This window comes from Erpetoichthys calabaricus, chromosome 16, assembly GCF_900747795.2.
Source record: "Erpetoichthys calabaricus chromosome 16, fErpCal1.3, whole genome shotgun sequence".
Taxonomy (NCBI): domain Eukaryota; kingdom Metazoa; phylum Chordata; class Cladistia; order Polypteriformes; family Polypteridae; genus Erpetoichthys; species Erpetoichthys calabaricus.
In genome coordinates, this window is record NC_041409.2 from 46,955,075 (window position 1) to 46,978,236 (window position 23,162).

The 23,162-nt window shown below is 39.5% G+C and overlaps 1 protein-coding gene across 1 annotated transcript in view; it reads right to left on the reverse strand.

The window, feature by feature from the left end:
- Positions 1–3,623: 3,623 nt before the first annotated feature.
- Positions 3,624–23,162, reverse strand: part of LOC114666343 (butyrophilin subfamily 1 member A1-like) — a 116,756-nt gene continuing 97,217 nt past the window's right edge. Inside the window, exons 11-20 of the mRNA XM_028821160.2 lie at positions 17,095–17,121; positions 16,939–16,965; positions 16,793–16,819; positions 16,637–16,663; positions 16,504–16,530; positions 14,630–14,665; positions 6,375–6,401; positions 4,758–4,784; positions 4,650–4,676; positions 3,624–4,479 (exon numbers count right to left, since the gene is read on the reverse strand). Coding sequence (XP_028676993.1) covers positions 3,992–4,479; positions 4,650–4,676; positions 4,758–4,784; positions 6,375–6,401; positions 14,630–14,665; positions 16,504–16,530; positions 16,637–16,663; positions 16,793–16,819; positions 16,939–16,965; positions 17,095–17,121 — 740 coding nt within the window. The 3' untranslated portion in view covers positions 3,624–3,991. The remainder of the gene's footprint in view (positions 4,480–4,649; positions 4,677–4,757; positions 4,785–6,374; positions 6,402–14,629; positions 14,666–16,503; positions 16,531–16,636; positions 16,664–16,792; positions 16,820–16,938; positions 16,966–17,094; positions 17,122–23,162) is intronic.

Below are 23,162 nucleotides of genomic sequence, written 5' to 3' on the forward strand. Positions count from 1 at the left end.
TGGTTTCTGAAGGGGTGCCGCATCCCACCGCCGCAGAGGTCACAATATTTATTTGGTGTTGGAGTAGTTTTGACTTTGGGATTGGTGCAATTGTTTTTTTTTTTTGTATAAACACACACTTGTTTTTTCTTGTGAATTTTTTTTTTACTTTATTTTTTTCCCCATTGAAGGAACTTCTTGAACCTGAGATAAAGAAGAAGGACTACCTTCATGGCTGGAGTGTGCATGTGTGTAGTTTTTGTAGGAGTGCACTGTTTTTGTAAATACACCATATTTTTCCTTTTATTTTGTTTGTATTTATTTTTGAAGGAGTGTCAGTGCTGAAGGACTGAATCAAAGCCTGCCTGACACTACTGTGTTTTTTGCTGAACAGCACTCTTGTAAATAAGCTTGCCCCTTCAATTTTTGTCTGTGTCTCATCTCACCGCTGATCCTGTTTGGTTCATGAATTATCAGATGTCCAGAGTGTAGCCTGGAGCCACTTTCCCACTACATACGATATCACAGATCCCCGCTTCCTAGTTTGCCTCCATAGCTGCCTGATTAATAATTGCTGTTCAGCTCTTTCGAAGTGCACAACCTGCAACAAACAAGTCAGCCACAGTGCACTGTCACTCTTTTTTTTCTTTTCTCAAGCACAAACTGTCTTGTGTCTCCTGTTTGATTAATTTAAACCCCACCCTAGTAGAGGTCACAGGTTTCTTTGCACATCCTAAACATTATTTTTATTTTTTAATTTACTTACGTTTACTGTAGGTTAAGATGGCAGACCACTTCATACTGGGGTGATGAGAGTCAGTGTACAGTTATGTGTAAATGTGTCCTCCAACTGAAGGCCTGAAAGTGCGGTGATATACGGAAACAATTTTAGGATGGGAGTTGTTATGTGTGGGCTCTGCCTTGGAAGTGTGAAAGCTCAGCAAAAGGGCAGAACGTGTTTTTTTTTTTGTACCAAATACAGATTGGTAGTGGGGCATGTGTTGCAAGAAGTGTGCAGTTCACAAACACTAAGTGACGGTACTCAAAGGGGCAGCACAGGGAAGTGTCGGTATGGAGTGAGCATACTAGACCACTTCAAGCACTGAACGCCACTGTGAGTGAGCCAGAAACTTCTTGTCCATGAAGAATAACTTTCTTTAAGTGAAATTCACAGTCAATCCATTGAGTGGTCAAGCTCAGAAAACAACACTGGACTCACATCGGTGCTCCAGATGTTACTTCTAGAACTTAAAGAGGTTGTATTATTTCTCAAGAAAGCTTGTATTTGAGATGGCACATTAGTGTACATTACGCCCGTAACACTACATCTGCAAAAAATGTCTGCTTGGCACAGTGCATCCAAGTGATGAATTAAATTACAGGATTCCAGTAGACAATGCCTGGTCATCTAAAATAATGAACTACATTATTTTATTACTAATAAACTTTGGTTTTTCGGTGTCCTGTTCATTTTTCTGCTTTTTTTCAAACAGTGCTGTTACTGACAACTAAAACAGATTTGGTTCCTTAGCTGTTTTACTGCTTTCACTACATTGTTGAAAGTCAGAGTGCTCAGCTGAGTGATGTACCCACCCGTAGGTGCCTAATCCGATTAGTCAGGCCAAACATCTTTGCTTTAAATTCAGCATGACTAACTACTGTATTTCAATTCAAACTTTACAGATAGTAAATCCTATCACTTTCAGACACTTTAAAATACTTCCAAACATAAGTTACTTTATTCTGCAGTTTTCACTTATTGAGCTCAGCCAGTACTGTGAATGCCCTCAGCTTAATACACTCTATGTCACAAAACCGACAGCCTGATCAGCCAAATACAAAACGACTGCCGAATTCACCATAATGAGCAAAAAGTGGTCTAAGGTCAATTGACTTGTGCATCACTAAATTCTTTTTAAATGCTTTAGTGCTCTAAAATAGGATCAAATGTGTAAACCTTTTGCAAAATATGCAATCCAAACATGAACTATAAGAAAAGATATAAAAAGTGTGACCAAATATCAAAATAGGATAACTATTAACAGTTTGAGTGCAATTACAGTCAAAGGCTTGGACAGAAAACCTGACTAGCTACTATACACATTGCTACCAAGTCAGGGAAGACTAAATGCGTAGCAAAAACAATGAAAAATGTTGCACCAGTAAGAAAGGATCATGAAGCTCAAATGTTTCACTTTAATGGTAAGTTCTATGTCAGCCCAGCACAACAGTTCAGCTCACTCACTTCTGAAAGCACCTAATGGTTACATTACATTCTCAAATGTTCTTAATCTAAAACAAAATTAAAAAATTGACATTCTAACTTCAGGTAATATGGATAAGCTAAACAAATCCAATATTCATCCGGATTTCAAAAGAAACTCAAAATAAAATGTTTAATGGGTGACAGCAAATATCCACCTCTGCAAATGAAAGGATTCCAGTGCAGGACTTACAGCGATTCTGACAGGGACAATCCTTAGTGTTCAATCTATCACTTTGAGTTCTGCAGAAGTGTTCACATAAATACTAATTTAGCAAATCCAACATAAATATAACAGACAAATCACAACCCCCCTTAGAGCACCCAAAACTACATATTTTCTTGTGCTATAAAGGGTTTCGTTTGAGAAAGTTTAACTGTATTTTTTAAAAGCCAGTTATTTACTTGTTAGTTTAAAATATTTATATCACTTGGAAAATCTAATAAAGAAATAACTAAAGTAATATAAAGGAGAATGATACCACTTAAAAGTAAATAAATAACACAAAGAAAGGTCCTGGTGAATTTTAATAACAAACATTACGCTGATGCTTCCATGGACCAGCAGGCACTTACAATTTAAGTTTTAATATTCGAGTAGTTAGGAAATTCACAGGAATATACAGTTTTATGTTTTGGAGAGTAACAAGTAAGAACAAAATGTTGCTTCAACTGGAAGAAACTGAACATTAGGAATAAAAAAATAACTTTAGTAAATATTTATTTATTCATATATAAGTTAGGTTTGTTAAACAGTAAAGTCTAGTAACAATACACATCCATCCATCCATCCATCAATCCATCCATAATCCAACCCACTATATCCTAACACAGGGTCACGGGGGTCTGCTGGAGCCAATCCCAGCCAGCACAGGGCACAAGGCAGGAACAAATCCCTGGGCAGGGCACCAGCCCACTGCAGAACAATACACATGCAAAGCACTAATACAAAAAAATGTCTAAGAAGTTCAGTTTTGTACAAAGGGCAGTGTTTGTCGTGAATTAAATATTGAAAACATTAAATAGTTTTCCTAGATAACACTTTCTTCTGGCATTTAAAGATAACATTTCAGGAGTTAACTGACAGAGGGTGGACACTTTGTAAAAGAGCGTATTTGAAGTCTAAATCCAATATGACTTGAACACACCTCAACAACTCAGTACAGAGGTGAGGACTTGGAGTTTCAGTGAATGTTGCATTGTTCACTTTCATGTGTGTATATTATAAAGACAGTTCTGCTTCAGAAATTCTGCAACATTTGGACAAAGAGGACCTACAGGCGTGAGGCATTTTTTAATGTGTAGGAACAGCACAAGTTCTTTCAGATTTATGCAACTTAGTTGTCAGAGACAAAAACATGACACTAGTGTTGAAATATTTGAAGAATTTAATCAGAATTTTATTTTTGGCAGTAATTTGTTTCATATTGGGCTGTAACTTGCAACACCAAACATGACATAACCTTGTGAGATTGGAGAAGAAAATGTAAAGTTAACTTTTATGAAGTTCTACAGTCCTGTGTAATGTTTGTCCTGTGGTGATATAGTAGTGTGTTATAAATCAAAATCATGTTAGTTTCTTGTAAATTATTTAAAAGCATTTATTTATACAATGCACATAGGTAACCATTGTATTTTGTATTTCATTAGATCAGAGTAATACCACATATGTAAGAGGTGTCATTCTGTTCTACTTGGACTTTAAGTTGTAATTCCATTTGTCTTTGACTCTTCCATTCCATTGGCTACTTAACACAAAATAAGATCTTTGTCAGTGCTGGTACAGTTAAACAAGGGATAGAGGGGCAGTTTAGTGGTGAATATCAAAGTGTGAATATGAGATGTGTCATCTAAATTGTAGAAGGAAAGCTGTTCTTTGTCATAATCCAGAAACACTCCAATCACACTGGCCTTCTGTTTAGAAGTCAGCTCTGTTTCTTTTTCTCCATTTATAGTAATAAACTTCTTATCTTTCCACTTCAGTGCCCAGTAATACTGCCTGGCCTTAGTCTTGTCTTTTACTTCACTGAAGTCTGAGTGACTGGTGACACCCAGCCTCCATTTATGAATGTCTCCCACCTTCACCTCCCAGTAGTGTCTCCCAGCAGTGAAGCTCTCATTGGCAATGGCACAGTCCAATCCTGTTAGCTTGATTGTTGTTTTTGCTCTGACTTTCTTTCCATCTGCAGACACTTTAGCATTCTTTGATGATTTGTCTTGGCTTATTGTTATATTAGCTATGTAAAGAGAAACAAAACATTAAACTAATAACTAAATGTCTGTTTTGTTGCACAAACTATATTTAAAACACTAAAAAGTTTAAAACACCTTCTTTCAATACAAATCTGTAAAGATTCAGTCAGTCACCCACAGTTTAAAAACCTGTTCACAAATGTAGTCTATTTACCTCGTACTGAGCGCATCTCCTCCAGCTCTACAATAAAAAGCAACAGTTAATCATCATTCTTCACACATGAGTTTATTATTAATGACACAAATACAATCAATGCCATACCTTGGTTTGAGACGTGCCCTCGGTTTTCTGTTAAGGAGACAAAACAAAGAAAATGAGAATATCAAGTAAACCAAAAATGGAGCCTTTGCTGAAATCAACTGACCAGGCAGCCTCACTGACTGACTGACTGAACTCTACAGTCCATCAGAAATGCAAACCAACTGTGACACTGTGAAAGCTCTGGAGCAGAATCTGGAAACACTGTGGTTACACCTTAGAAATATTTTAATGATTCAGTTTGTCTTTAAGCATTACAAATGTTAAAAGTTCTTAAAACTGCATTTTAAAATATTACTGCAGCATGTACCAATATCCTTATTTAAAAGTTCTAAAATTTTATTTTCAGCATTCATTGTGTTAAAGTAATTCTGTATTTACATATATCACCTTTTTGCTTATTTTTTTATTTCTGTTTTTACATAGAATAGATATTAATTTATTAGTGAATTTCTTTCTGTCTTTTGAGTGGGCAGACGTTTACATGTGTGCATTGGTGCAGCTGCAGGTTTGATCCCCTCTTCGCTTTTTCTTTTTCCATTTTTTCTGTTTTAAGTATGTTATTTTTGCCATTTCTTTAGGAGATCAGGCACAGAGAGTCCTGGGGATGGTCAGCATGGTCTCCTTTTTGAGTGCCAGTTCCAGCAGGGAAGGATTTGAAATTCTTACTTGCCGTGGTGTAAAGGTTTCATCAAATGTTTCCTGCTCCTTAGGGGAATGTGCAGTGGCAGTTGGTCAGGTAGTTGGCTTTGAGAATATTTGATGTTTTCCATGAATTATCTTGCCAAATATTCTATACATTTTTGTAACATTAAAAAGCTAAAGGAAAAATTGGGCAGCATCCTTATTACTGACTAGTTTATTGAGAGTAGAATTTAGGGCAGGAGGTACTCTGAGGGGTGGTTGTGCTTCCAGCAGCTAAAGAAGCTGAAAGGCGGAGTTGACAAGAGAGTGAGAGAAGTCACGGGAGCAGGTTTACTGATGGGGTCCCAATGTGGTGGCATCCAGGTGAGGGCACAGTGCCCTTGGATTGTAGTGACTAATGGAGGTGGTAGCTTTGGCTCCTCGAGTACTGATTGAGGTGGCAGATCTGCATCAGTGGGACACCCATGGGTCCTAACAAGCACTGAGAAAGAGTGTGACAGAAGAAAAGTAGTGTTTTTACCTTTCTGATTTGGATTTTAACATTTGTTATATTTTATTTGGATTATTTCTTTGTTGAATACCCCAAAGAAGCTAACAGTGATATCAATTTAAGTCTTTATCACCCAGGCCTACTTTCATCAGCATGTATTTCCTTACATTGAATATCTAAAAATACATTTTAAAGTTTTAATTTTAGATCACAACTGAATGCATGTCTTACTGAAAAAATTTACTTTGACAATGTGCCATCACTGTTAATTTATTTTCTTTCTATATATATATGTACTGTATATTTTATCTGGTTTCAGAAGCTCAAACTGGGACTTTGCTATCACGATAATATGGTTTGTAATAACTAATACTGTATATAATATTTTAAAAAAATCATACTTATGCTCTAAAAAGAGTGTCTGAAATAGAATAGAACATTCATTACCACAAATGAAAAAAGTTTTATAGATAAAAGAGTCTTACTTATTTCATTGTGAAGGTCACTACATTCTGGAGAAAAAAACATACACATAAATAAAATGCATTAAATTATTCTGACATCACAGCTTATTCAAACCAAAAAATTAATAAAATGAATTTAATCTATGGAGTTAAATTTAAAGTGTGAGTGGATCATTTTGCAAATATGATTTTGAGAATAGGCATCATATTTCGAGCATGAGCAATACATTTTGCAGTCACATGACTTTTGCCAGAGTTTTGACACAAGTCCCACTGCCAAAAGTCTTGTGACAGACGGCTAGGGTGTCTGCGCAGCCGGGATGCCTGGAAGGTGGAAGGACCGGGAGAGGACCAATATCTCCCCCGGGACACTAGAGGTTAACCGCTCTGGTTTGCATGTGGGCCACACATTCGGAGCTGGGAAGCTCCACCCAGTTGGGGCATGTGTCCACCACCAGGGTCCGCCCAGACATTCCCAGAGACGTGGACTGCAGTACTTCTGCCACAACAGGGAGTACTGCTAGGCCAGGAGGTAAATACACCCAGTGTGCTTCCGGGTGCTCAAGCAGCACTTCCACCACACCCAAAAGTGCTGCAGGAAGAATCATCAAGAAGCACCTGGAGCACATCCAGGTACTGTATAAAAGGGGCCACCTCACTGCCGTCGAGGAGCCGGAGTTGGGAGGGAGAGTGACAAAGCTTGCAAGAGAGGAGTGGAGGCAGCAAGAAAAGAATAGACAGAAGGAAGGACTGTGAGTTTGGTGCACTGTACTTTATAAATCAAAATAAAACTGTGTGTCCAACTTATGTCCAAAACTATGTGTTTTGGACATAAGTTGTCTTGGTGTCTGTCCGAGTCGAGGCTGGTTCGCACAGTCTGTAAATGAGCACAATACATTTTGCAAGTGTGTGCTACATTTTGAATGCAAGTTATATGTTTTGCAAGCATACATTTTGATCATTAGTGACACATTTTGCAAGGATATCTAGCACACTTTGAGTGAACTCAATACACCAGGGTTGGTTTCTCCTACGAGAGAAATAACAACTGCAGAACTTCACTTGGCACCATGAGGTGGACAACAGAAAATATCCATAAATGCTACTGCAAGCAAGCAGCTAATATCTTTATAAAAAACAAAGAACAAAGTACAAAAAAACAGTACTTTTGTGAATCCATTGAGCCACTGAGTAACTCTGACATGTTCCTGCTTAGCGGGAAAAATTGGTGTGCCTTACAACCGGCTGGTTAGCAAAGACTGCTCCTATTAGCTAGAAGAACAAAGTCGACCCTTGCCTCTCTACTTCCATGCTCAGAATGTACGAGCAGTAAAGTAGCGTAAGATCACTGGTAAAAGTCATATAACCAGAAAATAATGAAAAATGTATTGTGTTCACTGAAAATGTGCTACATAGTGTTGATCAGCAAATTTTGCCAAAGCATTATTAACGAAATATTTGCTTGCGCGTCTCTGACTGCATTCTTTCTTCTTTGATCTCACAGAGGCAGGGTGGTGCAGTGGTTGGCACTGCTGCCACACAGCTCAGGTCACCTTTTACCACAATAATCAGTCCAGTATAGTTGGCAGAGATTTCCCAGGCCCTCAGGGACACTTTAAAGATGATTGCACCATAATATTTCAGTCAAATCTAGTTCAGTTAGTCCTTCTGCATTGACATCAATGCATTTCGCAGAGGTCGGCAGTATTCGTGAACACTTCCATGTGTTCTCCAAACTCGAGGCGAAGCAAAAACTGTGGAGTTTGCTCATCACTAGAGCTACATATGCCTGCTCACAATCAAAATGCTCTTTGTGCAGAGCTGTAAAGTAACAAATTACAATTCTTTTTGTTACTGTACTTGAGTAAATTATTTAGGGAATTGTACTTTTTAAAGTCTTTTAAAAGCAAATAATTGTACTCTTTAAAAAGTGCAGGTTATCAGTACTTTTCCTACTTTGTTACTTTTTCCAAGGTGGGTCATTACAAAGTACAATTGATTGCTAATATCCAAAATGTGAAGTTAAAGGTAGACAATTAAAATAAGACTGCATGCTAACATGTTTGGAGTACAAACTGTTTTAGTAAATGACACAATGACCATGCAGTATTTAGTTTTAAGTGTATACCACTCATGCTCAAAATGTCCTAAGTGCACTTGCAAAATGTGTCACACCAGCTCAAAATGTAACAATCACTTATAATATGTGTCACACTCACAAAGTGATGTTTGTATCAGAATTGGCAGTGATTTTTTTATGAAGGACCATGAGAAGAGACTTGGGTCAAAAGAGAGGCAGAGATGTGTAACTGGAAAGTCAAATACAAACTGTATCCAAAGCAAATATCAAAACCCTAAATTGTTGTCAAAACTCACTGCACAAGTTATTTTGCCACAACTAATAACTAACTAAATACATGTTAATCTGTTTATTTTTTCTCAATAAATGTACATGATGAGGAAGTGTACTGCATGACTTTTATACCGTCTTGCTGGTGACAACCACTCCTCCAAATTGCGAAGCCTGGTATAGCAAACATGGTGTCGAAAAAGAAAAAATTGAAATAAACTTCAAATAAAAAATCCATTAAGAAAAGTAAACTCTACGTATATGAGCCTTCTTCTCCTTTTGGCTGCTCCCATTAGGGGTTGCCACAGCGGATCATCTTCTTCCATATCTTTCTGTCCTCTGCATCTTGTTCTGTTACACCCATCACCTGCATGTCCTCTCTCACCACATCCATAAACCTTAGCTTAGGCCTTCCTCTTTTCCTCTTCCCTGGCAGCTCTATCCTTAGCATCCTTCTCCCAATATACCCAGCATCTCTCCTCTGCACATGTCTAAACCAACACAATCTCGCCTCTCTGACTTTGTCTCCCAATCGTCCAACTTGAGCTGACCCTCTAATGTACTCATTTCTAATCCTATCCATCCTCATCACACCCAGTGCAAATCTTAGCATCTTTAACTCTGCTACCTCCAGCTCTGTCTCCTGCTTTCTGGTCAGTGCCACCGTCTCCAACCCATATAACATAGCTGGTCTCAATACTGTCCTGTAGACCTTCCCTTTCACTCTTGCTGATACCCGTCTGTCACAAATTACTCCTGACACTCTTCTCCACCCATTCCACCCTGCCTGCACTCTCTTTTTCACCTCTCTTCCACAATCCCCATTAATCTGTACTGTTGATTCCAAGTATTTAAACTCATCCACCTTCACCAACTCTACTCCCTGCATCCTCACCATTCCACTGACCTCCCTCTCATTCACACACAGGTATTCTGTCTTGTTCCTACTGACCTTCATTCCTCTCCTCTCTAGAGCATATCTCCACCTCTCCAGAGTCACCTCAACCTGCTCCCTACTATCGCTACAGATCACAACGTCATCAGCAAACATCCATGGGGACTCCTGCCTAATCTCGTCTGTCAACCTGTCCAACACCATTGCAAATAAGAAAGGGCTCAGAGCTGATCCCTGATGAAATCCCACCTCCGCCTTGAATGCATGCGTCGCTCCTACTGCAGACCTCACCACGGTCACACTTCCCTTGTACATATCCTGTACAACTCTTACGTACTTCTCTGACACTCCCGACTTCCTCATACAATACCACAGCTCCTCTCGAGGCACCCTGTCATATGCTTTCTCCAGGTCCACAAAGATGCAATGCAACTCCTTCTGGCCTTCTCCATCAACATCTTAAGAGCAAACATTGCATCTGTGGTACTCTTTCTTGGCATAAAACCATACTGCTGCTCACTAATCATCACCTCACTTCTTAACCTAGCTTCCACTACTCTTTCCCATAACTTCATGCTGTGGCTCATCAATTTTATTCCCCTGTAGTTACTGCAGTCCTGCACATCCCCCATATTCTTAAATATCGGCACCAGTACACTTCTTCTCCACTCCTCAGGCATCCTCTCACTTTCCAAGATTCCATCAAACAATCTGGTTAAAAACTCCACTACCATCTCTCCTAAACACCTCCATGCTTCCATAGGTATGTCATCTGGGCCAACGGCCTTTCCATTTTTCATACTCTTCATAGCTGTCCTTACTTCCTCCTTGCTAATCCGTTGCACTTCCTGATTCACTATCTCAGCAGTTCTCAAACTGTGGGGCGTGCCCCCCTAGGGGGGAGCTGAAGCTGTACAAGGAGGGCGTTGAATAAATGAACAAGACATCAAAATTAATTTTTTACATTTTTATTTCAAATTTAAATTTGCAAACATATAATCACAACGAATGCATTATAACTAAAATTAAAATAAAACATTTCTAAGGCATAGATCTAATGACTAATTCTGAGCGGCACCGCTGCTGCTGCTGCTTTTATAGTCACGTATTTTCAATAAAAAAGTTCGAGACATACGGGTATCTGTCGCGAACATTCCGGTAACAATAGATCAGATGAAAATGCAGCGCGACTGCACCACATTTGCAGTGTAGTCAATATTGCCAAATTGAATTAAATAATTTACTGCGTATTGGGTTATTTTCATGATACAGATAACTGCAGTATAATATTTGTCGGACAAAAATACGTTCGTCTCGTGCAGATTGACTTCATTGGTGTCCTCGTTTATAAGATTTTTAAAAATGAAAACATAATTAATCGTTTCTTTGCATAAAAAAATAATTAAATAAGAATAAATAATTTATTCTTTGTTTTTGGGATTAGAATTACTACCAAAAACCACACAAGGCATTTTAACAGTTATTAAAGCACTTTAAAACAAATAAATTGCAAATATTTCATCGAAGTTAGCCGAACACATGAAAATCTAACACATGAAATAAAAATGATAGGATACCATGACACCGCACGAGTATCATACCTTTGTTAGTTGTATCATGGGTTATTCTCATCTATCTTATATTATGCAGGGGGTGTAGAATTATTCCAGGTAGAAAAGGGGGAGTGCGAAATACGAAAGTTTGAGAACCGCTGCACTATCTCCACATCATCCAACCTCTTCTCTCTCTCGTTCTCTTCATTCATCAGCCTCTCAAAGTACTCTTTCCATCTGCTCAACACACTTTCCTCGCTTGTGAGTATGTTTCTATCTTTATCCTTTATCACCCTAACCTGCTGCACATTTTTCCCAGCTCGGTCCCTCTGTCTAGCCAATCGGTACAGGTCCTTTTCTCCCTCCTTAGTGTCCAACCTGTCATACAACTCATCATACGCCTTTTCTTTAGCCTTCGCCACCTCTCTCTTCACCTTGTGCCTTATCTCCTTGTACTCGTGTCTACTTTCTGCATCTCTCTGACTATCCCACTTCTTCTTTGCCATCCTCTTCCTCTGTATACTCTCCTGTATTTCCTCATTCCACCACCAGGTCTCCTTTTCCTCCTTCCTCTTTCCAGATGTCACGCCCAGCACCCTTCTTGCTGTCACCCTTACTACATCTGCTGCAGTTTCCCAGCTGTCTGGTAACTCTTCACTGCCACCCAGTGCCTGTCTCACCTCCTCCCTAAACTCAACCTTGCAGTCTTCCTTTTTCAACTTCCACCATTTGATCCTTGGCTCTGCTCTCACTCTCTTCCTCTTCTTGATCTCCAACGTCATCCTACAGACCACCATCCTATGCTGCTTAACTACACTTTCCCCTGCCACCACTTTGCAGTCTTCAATCTCCTTCAGATCAACTCTTCTGCATGGGATGTAATCTACCTGCGTGCATCTTTCTCCACTCTTGTACGTAACCCTATGTTCCTCCCTTTTCTTAAAATACGTATTCACCACAGCCATGTCCATCCTTTTGGCAAAATCCACTATCCTCTGACCATCTTCATTCCTCTCCTTGACACCATACCTACCCATCACCTCCTCGTCTCCACTGTTCCCTTCACCAACATTCCCACTGAAATCCGCTCCAATCACCACTTTCTGTCCCTTGGGTACACTGTTCATCACTTCATCCAACTCACTCCAAAAATCTTCTTTCTCACCCATTGCACACCCAACTTGCGGTGCATATGCTCTAACAACATTCATCATCACACCTCCAATTTCCAGCTTCATAATCATTACTCTGCCTGACACTCTTTTTACCTCCAAAACACTCTTGACATACTGTTCCTTCAGAATAACTCCTACTCCATTTCTCCTCCCATCCACACCAGGATAGAACAATTTGAATCCACCTCCGATCCACCTGGCCTTACTCCCCTTCTATTTAGTATCTTGCACGCACAATATATCAACCTTCCTTCTCTCCATCACAAGGGGGCTCCGCCCCCTGCTCGCTTCGCTCGCCTACCCCCGGTGTTTTGAACCCGTGCCCGCTGGGTAGCCATGTGTGAGGATGACGCACGTTTAATACGGAGAGCTCGCCCGTGTCACTGTGGGGCTCTCCACTGTTAACACGGAGCCCCGTACGTACCAGATTATATTTTCCCTTTTTCGAGTAATAATTTTCATTTGTTTGCGATACTGTGATGTTTATCGTACTGTTAATAATGCATCACTGTAATGTGATTCACCTATGCCGTATAGACTGGATGTGTGAGGATGACGTATGTTTAATACGGAGCGTTCGCCCGTGTCACTGTGGGTCTCTCCACTGTTAATACGAAGCTCCTTCCGAACTATTATGCGGTGCATTGTGTAGCACTGCGGACTCTGTAGTGTTTCCCGTTTCACTTCGTATATCGTTTAGTTGAGCTGTTTCTTTTTGGAGGAGTCTCTGCCTGGTTTGCATCATTTCAGATGCACGTTGTAGGCACTTGCGTTCATTAATTATATCCAGGCAGGCGCGTGTTTGTATCTCGGTCACTCGAGCTGTGTCGTGTTGAACCCGTGCCTGCTTTGCTTATGCAGTTTGAGACGCGCGTTGTAGGAGTCCACGATCATTAGATCTACGCATTAGTGCCACTCACAATATGGCGGCCACGCCTGCGCATTCCGTATTATGTCGGTTCTTACCATGTTGTGTAGGCGCATTTGCCTTTTGTACTTTACTGGGCTTTGTGACGCCCGATGTAGGCGCCTGAACCTTCAGGGTCCGTATCCACTGTGTGGTGTGGACGTTTAACTGTCGTTGGTTCTGCCTTTATATTCTGTATCTCGGTGTGCATGTGTTTAGTGCCTAGGTGTTTTTGTAGCTGTTGCATTCCAGGTTTCATCATCTGTAACCCGCTCTCCATGTGTTCATCCTCGTTCTTTAATCCCTTTATGAAGTTTTACTTTGTTTCCTACTCTGTGTTTTATTTCTGACCTCGCTTTATCCTGCTTGCGGCATGTCAGACGGTTCGTAGTCTCTGTCGTTGTACTCTGGGGAGGGGGGCTTTGTTCTGTAACCTGCTCTTCATGTGTTTGTCCCTGTTCTTTATCCTCTTTATGAGGTTTTACTTTGTTTCCTACTCTGACGGTTCGTAGTTTCTCCCGTTTTGCTCTGTTGCAGTGGGGGGGGGGGGGGGGGGGGGGCTTTGTGTAGCGCCTGCGCACGTGCGTAGTCTCTCCCGTTTCACTATGGGGGGTGGCTTTGTGTGGCGCTTGCGCACTATGTCTTTTGCGTCCACGGGCACGACCCTGCGTCCATATCCGGTTTACCATTCTCATTTAGTAATATGGATATCTGCTAACTCTCTCCCCTTACCAGTCATACTGCCAATATTCAAAGTTCCTACCCTCAGTTCCACTCTCTTTACTTTCCTCCTCTCCTCCTGCCTCCGGACACATCTTCCACCTCTTCTTCTTCTTCTTATTCTTCGGCCAACAGTAGCCCAATTTCTGCCAGCACCCTGTTGGCTAACAGTACTGGTGGTGGTCGTTGTTAACCTGGGGCTCGACCGATCCGGTATGGAAATTTGTATTGTTGTCCACATATTGATTTGGTAAAATTTTACACTGGATGCCCTTCCTGACGTAACCCTCCCCATTTATTCGGGCTTGGGACAGGCACAAAGACACACACTGGTTTGTGCATTCCCTGTGGCTGGGTTACATATATGAGCCTGAAAAGGTTTAATTAGAGTATAAGAATTGGTAGCAATCTAACTCCATATTAATTGCCCTGATTTGCATTCATAAGAATATAACAGTTGCGTTGTAAGGTAAATATAAATAAAATGTCACATTACTAGAATTATTACTGTGAATGTTACTAAATTAACATTCTGTCTTCCATCAGCGCAACAATCTAAAATAAATTATTTCATCTAATACACAAGTTTTCTCTTTTTAAATGTTAGAACAGTAATGTTCATCTTCACATAATTTACAGTTTATTTGAAAAAGTTCACTCAGTTTCTTAACCTTACCTTGTTTTAATTTTTCACTCTCTGATTTTGCAGTTTCTATTAACAGAAGTAAAGAAATAAAGTTTTATTAGGCTTGTCCTTAAAAGGACAGCTAAAAAAGCAACCAGGGGATGAAAGGTTTGGCAAAACAGTGACCAAAAATTGAGGCAGAAATGGTCACCAAAAAGTGAAGGTGATCTAAACAACAAACCCAAACTGCTAAGCAAAAATCAAAAATGCAGGGAAAGTAATAAATCAATCAATCAATCAATCAATCAATCAATCAATCAAAGGAATAAAAATATCAAAACAAGCATAAAGCAAAATTAAGTTTTCTAGAAATACCCGAATATCGGGATAGTGTTACACCCACCCAGTGAGTCATATATTTGCAGCCATGAGATGTAGGTAATGTGATCGAAAATGACCCATAAAGCCATAACTACAATAGCCCTGAAAAGCAAATGGATTTATAATCTGCCATCAAAAAGAGCCAAACATGAATGTTAAAACTAATAAAAACCTTTTCTAAGGAACTTAATAACTACAAAATTCAGAATTTCTGCAAACAGGGTATTGTATTGGTAAAATCTAAGTTTACATATATCCTGGGTTTAAATCTTGCACCTGCTGTTCCCCTTTTCCATATTTTTCTGGTGTCTTTGTGGGTTTTCTTCCTGGTACTGTGGAGTTCTTCACATATCCCCAAAGGTGCATGGAAAGCACTGACAGTAAAATTTGGCCCTATGTTGGTGTGCATGAGAGGGTACCTCAGTTCATGGATGCCTCCAATCTACCTACAGTGTTCCAGGGTAGGTTCTGAGTTGATGAATTGGATTTTACAGATTGGAAAACACTGGGTAACATATGGAGTATTTCTCATTTTTTTCTTTTTTTTTTTTTTTTCTTTTTTTAACAAAAGAATGCATATTATAAGGTTAATTTAGCTGTAAACATGGAACCATGGACCGGTTTACAAGAAAAAAATGTTCTATGCCTAATTACATGGGGATTTACATGGGCTTTGCATCCATTTTTCTGTTGTCCTTAGTTCAAAAGAAATTCAAATGCATGACAACTGTCTCTTTTCTGACATTCAATAGTGTGCTCCTTGACAGAACCAGTGACGTATGAAGGGTTAACATGTACGGTGAGTTCAGCTACAATCTCTGCTGTTTTTTTCTTTTTTCCAGTCTGTTGTGGTACGGAACATGAGATATCAGGTAGACAAGGCTTTCTTCTATTATGAGGTCCAAAAACTTGCATCCTCATCACTTCATTATATGCATTGCAATTCCAGATGAGCATTTACTGTTTTTCACTTCTCATGCACACATAGTCTGTTCCTACGACTAAAGATATGGTCAAACTTGTCTGATTTAGTTGCAGTGAGTCATGGAAAGCTAGAGTGAGTTGCTGGGTATGTCAGTGCAACCAGCAGTCACAAGAGCATGCTGCCAAATGTCTCCAACTCGCTAAGATTATGTAGATAAAAGCTACAACTGAAAATTGCTGTAAAAGTCATCTATTGTGACATGACAATTACAGAAGTAATAGGCACCGAGCATTCTATGGAAATAACTCGACCAAGTCTTTATTACTAACTCACTCAGGAAGACACTAGTGCTGGATATCTGTAACCGTCATTTCAGTAAAGCTAGCCAAAAATAAGTATAAGATTAAAAATCATACTTATTTTATACTAATCATTGTACTACATTATTTTAATAGAGATGATTAATTTCTAAACCTGCTTTCAGGTAGATGCTTGTTATCAATACTACTGAGTCAACATTTGATAAAAATAACTTTGTCAGAACTTAATTTACTAAACTGATGATCGTATATAGGTTAAGCAATGTAAGTGCACATAATAAAATAAATTCAGTTCTTACCTAGTTGTTCCTTTAAGTTGTTTTCTTCTAAAAATACAAAATTGTATAATTGAAAGCATTTCTTTAAAAAATTAAAACTTTACCAAAAAGTTAGAGTTGAATTTAGATTACATTTTTCACTTATTTTCATTACCTTTTTTGCTTTTCTCTATCTCTGTTTCTGCAACAAAAAGAAAACATCAACTGCGCTAATAATGAGAAAACACCCAAAACATCGGTCTAAATCTTTCACCAGCCACCATCTCATGGAACATAAACCAGAAATTGCAATGAAAGCCATGTTACTCACCTAAACGTCGGATATGTTTATCCTTCTCTAAAATTCAAATAATCTTTATTAGGCAAGTTTTCTACTTTTGTATTTTGACTGAATTTGAGCTATATAGTAGCAAAAATCTTCCTTTTAAAGTAAATTTGTGTTGTCATTAAACGTACCATCTTTAATTTGCTGGATGTCTGAATCTATGAAGAAAATACACAGACATCTGATATTAGTGGTAGTGTAAAGACATTTAAATACAGCAATAATCAATTTTACCTCATTTTGTATAATAGACATACATAAACAACAAACAGGAAATGACAACTTACCCCGACGTTTAGTGAGATTTTCTTTATCTAAAAATGAAACAGTTATTATATTTTAAAAGATTACGCTTAAGTCACATTATAAAATACATTTGACTCACATAATACATTGACTTTCATATTTAAATTAGTTACATTATAAGCTTAAAGCAAACAAATATATGAATATGACCGACAGCATAAAAAACTCTTAGTTTATTTATATATACCAACAATATTCAACATAGAATCATTTGAGGTTTTAGCAAGAATAACCACATTTGACTTATCTCTAAATCACTTACAGGTGGAATCCACCATTATACTTGTATTAAGTACCACTAATGTACTTTCTAGTTGCAAAATTATTTCATTACATTTGTATCCAGACTTGTAAGAAAAAGATGATTAAGTCTACAGAAGGGGAGGTATGCGGAGAACATAAGTAACGTGAATCAAAATAGTAAAGCTTTGTTTCGTCATTATCACTACTCTACCAAAATCTTTCATGTTTTTCTAACCATGTCGAACAACATGGCATATTAATAATAAAAAATATGTGACTATTATTTAAATTTTAAATGAAAGCCATAGATATTAAAACTAATTTCCTTATGACAATTATTTGCCTTGAGATGTAGATAGATAGATAGATAGATAGATAGATAGATAGATAGATAGATAGATAGATAGATAGATACTTTATTAATCCCAGGGGGAAATTCACATATTCCAGCAGCAAAAATATTAAATTAAAGAGTAATAAAAAATGCAGGTAAAAAAAAACAGACAATAACTTGAATAATGTTCAACGTTTACCCCCTCTGGTGGAATTGAAGAGTCGCATAGTTTGGGGGAGGAATGATCTTCTCAGTCTGTCAGTGGAGCAGGACAGTGACAGCAGTCTGTCGCTGAAACTGCTCCTCTGTCTGGAGATGACACTGTTTAATGGATGTAGTGGATTCTCCATAATTGATAGGAGCCTGCTGAGTGCCCGTTGCTCTGCTACGGATGTCAGACCGTCCAGCTCTATGCCAACAATAGAGCCTGCCTTCCTCACCAGTTTGTCCAGGCGTGAGGCATCCTTCTTCTTAATGCTGCCTCCCCAGCACACCACTGCATAGAAGAGGGCACTCGCCACAACCATCTGATAGAACATCTGCAGCATCTTACTGCAGATGTTGAAGGATGCCAGTCTTCTAAGGAAGTACAGGCGGCTCTGTCCTTTCTTGCACAAAGAATCAGTATTGGCAGTCCAGTCTAATTTATCGTCCAGCTGCACTCCTAGGTATTTATAGGTCTGCACCCTCTGCACACAGTCACCTCTGATGATCACGGGGTCCATGAGGGGCCTGGGTCTCCTAAAATCCACCACCAATTCCTTGGTTTTGCTGGTGTTCAGTTGTAGGTGGTTTAAGTCGCACCATTTAACAAAGTCCTTGATGAGGTTTCTATACTCCTCCTCTTGCCCACTCCTGATGCAGCCCACGATAGCAGTGTCGTCAGCAAACTTTTGCATGTGGCAGGACTCCGAGTTATATTGGAAGTCCGATGTATATAGGCTGAATAGGACCGGAGAAAGTACAGTCCCCTGCGGCGCTCCTGTGTTGCTGACCACAATGTCAGATCTGCAATTCCCGAGACGCACATACTGAGGTCTGTTTGTAAGATAGTCCACGATCTATGCCACCAGGTATGAATCTACTCCCATCTCTGTCAGCTTGTCCCTAAGGAGCAGAGGTTGGATGGTGTTGAAGGCGCTAGAGAAGTCTAGAAACATAATTCTTACAGCGCCACTGCCTCTGTCCAAGTGGGAGAGGGATGATTGTAGCATATAGATGATGGCATCTTCCGCTCCCACCATCTCCTGGTATGCGAACTGCAGAGGGTCGAGGGCGTGTTGGACCTGTGGCCTCAGGTGGTGAAGCAGCAGCCGCTCCATGGTCTTCATCACATGTGATGTTAGAGCGACAGGCCGGAAGTCATTCAGCTCACCAGGACGTGATACCTTTGGGACTGGGGTGATGCAAGATGTTTTCCAAAGCCTCGGGACTTTCCCCTGTTTCAGGCTCAGGTTGAAGATGCGCTGTAGAGGACCCCCCAGCTCTGATGCACAGACCTTCAGCAGTCGTGGCGATACTCCATCTGGACCTGCTGCTTTGCTGGCACGAAGTTTCCTCAGCTCTCTGCTCACTTGCGCTGCTGTAATTGTGGGTGGGGATGTCTCTCCTATGTTGGTATCAGCAGAAGGATGTGTAGAGAGTGCAGTACTCCGAGGTGAGAGTGGGTTAGGGTGGTCAAACCTGTTAAAGAAGATGTTCATTTGGTTTGCTCTCTTCACGTCTCTCTCGATGGTGGCACCCCGCTTCGAGCTGCAGCCAGTGATGATCTTCATCCCATCCCACACTTCCTTCATGCTGTTGTTCTGCAACTTCTGCTCCAGCTTTCTCCTGTACTGCTCCTTCGCCGCCCTGAGCTGGACTCGGAGTTCCTTCTGCACGCGCTTGAGCTCATGCTGATCACCGTCTTTAAAGGCCCTTTTCTTCTGGTTCAAAAGGCCCTTGATGTCACTTGTAATCCATGGCTTGTTGTTAGCATAGCAGCGTACTGTTCTTACTGGAACTAAAGTGTCCATACAGAAGTTGATGTAGTCAGTAGTGCAGTCAACAACCTCCTCAATGTTCTCACTATGTGATCCCTGCAGGATATCCCAGTCTGTAGTTCCAAAACATTGTCTCAGAGCATTCTCAGCCTCCGGGGTCCACTTCCTGAATGATCGTTTGGTTACAGGTAGGACTCTCACTTTTGGTTTGTAGTGAGGCTGAAGCAGAACCAGGTTATGATCTCCTTTCCCAAGCGCAGGCAGCGGGGTGGCACTGTATGCGTCTTTAACGTTTGCATACAGTAAATCAATAGTCTTATTTCCCCGGGTGTTACAGTCCACATACTGGGAGAATGCAGGTAATGTTTTGTCCAGCGTCACATGGTTAAAGTCTCCAGCGATTAGCACAAGTGCCTCGGGGTGCTGCGTTTATAACTTAGCAACAGCAGAATGGATGATGTCACTCGCTATCTCCATGTCCGCCCGAGGAGGAATATACACGATGACAACAATGACATATCCAAACTCTCTGGGCAAGTAATAGGGACGTTGTACATATAATGGCAACACAGAATCCAGACATTTAAAACTTTACATACTGTATTGACATATCCAAACTCTCTGGGCAAGTAATAGGGACGTTGTACATATAATGGCAACACAGAATCCAGACATTTAAAACTTTACATACTGTATTTCCTGTACCAGACATTACCCATTCATCTATTGTCTAAACACATTTATTTCACTTTAGGAGAGGAGCTCAGTCTGGCTTCTGCACCGGTCACAGTACAGAGACGGTCCTAAACTGTGTTGTAAATGACATTGTAATATCCTCTGATGAAAGAAATTACAATTAATAAGTTGTTAGATTTAAGCACAGTGTTTGACACTTCTGACTATTCTATTGTATTACACAGACTGGAAAATCACATTATGCTCTCAGGCACCTGTCCATGCCTAGTTTAATTGTTATTTATGAAACGAATTTCAATATGTGCAGAAATGTACTGACAGTACTCTGTTATTTGCAGAAGTTAAATATGGTGTTCCGTACCTTTTTCACTTTACATGCTTACAAGTATATTGGGAGACTATCATTAGAAAACAAAACTTCACTTTTGTGCAGATGATACCTTCCTATACATTTCTTTTAAAATAAATTATGTTTCTCTTGCAGTGTCTTTAATTAATTTTATCAATGAATTAAAAGAGGGATGAATGAGAACAAATTGTCTCTAAATAGAGACAAAACATTATTTTTGGGGGGATATACTGGAGACTTTAACAATATTCTGTCACTGTTTAACTCAGTTGAACTAACCATCACTTTTACTGAATTAGCATGCAACTTTGGTGTTATCTTTGACACAGGCATTTCTCTTAAAATACACATTACAAAACTATCCAAAACATTTTTTACCTTAAAGTTTGGAAAATTTAGATGTTTTCTAAATATGGAGGATATTAAGAAGCTAATTCATGCATTTATTACTACTATGATTGACACCTGCAGGTTTCCTGGTTATTGAAACTGTTCTTGATGCAGCTCTAGTTTAATTCACATGTAGCTGCATGAATTATTACAAACTCCAGTTCTTAAGTCATCATACTGTCTTCCCATCAGGCTTAAAGCTGACTTCTTTCTTCTTACATATTATGCCTAAAATGGTCAGCACCATGCTGTTTAAAATACAGCACATAGTATATACTATATGATTTCTACAGTCTCACTTAAAACAAAGCATAGTTTAGTCATGCAGTAAGTTGTTTACCTTATGTCTTCACGTAGTCAGAGCGGCTGAAGTAAAAGGGAGAGTTTACATGTCACTCTCCAAAAAATCAACTGTAATGTTTCTGAACTTTTTTGAAGTTTGTGACCTATTTTTTCACATGTTTCAGAGGGGTTGGGGGTTCCCAATTGGTGAGTTAAACATGTCAGAGCTATGACCAGAAATACATTGCACGGCGTAGGCAACCCACTGTGACCAACTACCATTATGAAGAAACTCTCAACCTAGTGGCAGTCGTCCGTGACCCAAAAATGCTGATCTATGGTTTTAAAAAATATATCTATATATTTAAAATTCAAAGTTGTCTGACTGACTTATTCATCAACAAAAACACTATTTATCATTTAATTTAAAAATTGAACTTTGCAAGAATGCATGTCTAGGACAATAAGTATCTGCTAAGAAAGGATGTTTTGATATATCAATATTTAGAAGCATGCAGTGGTTAGTGCCTACGAAAAGTTGTCCAAGAAAGTACAACTGGTTTACCAGCAACAGTGTTATAAGGCCTCGTGGTGTTATATAGGTCAGAGCTGTTTTGTGGGCATGAGGAGGACCTACACAATATCAAGCAGGTAGTTGTAATGTTGTTGCTGATCAGTGTATATGTATATATTGTCACACACGTGCGTTTGGGAGTCAACCAAAGGGACCAGGAAATGACAATTCCACGCCAGGCCAGGGGGTGGTGGGGTGCACTGAACCTCTCTCTTTTCTCTCCACAGACTAAACATGAGAAATCCTTCCTGTCCCGGCCCGAGGATGTCACTTCCTGTGAACCAGCTATTAAAACCCCTCATCCTCCATACTTATACAGTTCTGTTTAGGACTCTAATCAGTACACATTGTACTCTACTTTAAAGCATTTTGCAGTCAGGGAAACCATACGGGTGGCTGCCCCAAACCTTTGTTGTGTGTCCGGCTGTTTCTTTCACAATATATATAGCCCAAACCCTTTACAGAGTAACTTCAGAACATTATTTAACAAAATTTGTGACACGTGTTATTATTATTATTACATTATGAAAATTATCTCTGTCTATGCTTAGCTCTCCCAATTATTAGTTAGAATTTGCCATAGTGAACTGGGTTGTTCATACAGTATGTCAGTGCTTCCTCACATCTATTAAATAAAGGATGTAAATTGGAACCTGTCCTGGTGTGCAAAGTCTTCATTTTTTTTTAAATAATAGATGCCTAAAATTTTCATTATATTTTGCTCAAGACAAATAAACAACTTAAATACAGCATACTAATAACACTACCCTGAAGCCTATGAAAAAATTCGTAATCCCGGCCCACTTTAAATCCCTTTGCACTTCTCCAACAGCATCTTTTGTTTTGTAAATGTGTCGATTTGCACAAGCAGCAGGCAGCATGCTGTCCCATCCCCCGCCTTTACGAAGCTCAACTTGGGCTAAAACTTCTCCCAGCTCAAGCCAAGGCTCCTAATCTGTGAGTTAGGTGCCTGGAGTTGTATTGGGTAAATTATAAAGTATATCGTTATTTGGAATACATGCATTTCATGTGTGTTCCATGTCTGCAAAGATCTGGGTAAGTGAAAGGAAATGCAAGAAATGTAAGAAATGCTGAACACATACCTAAAGCAAAAACGTTTTCCATGTTATACTAATAATGACATAAAGTATATAATGTGTGAAGACTTTAGTCCAAATATCAAATAAACATGTGCGAAC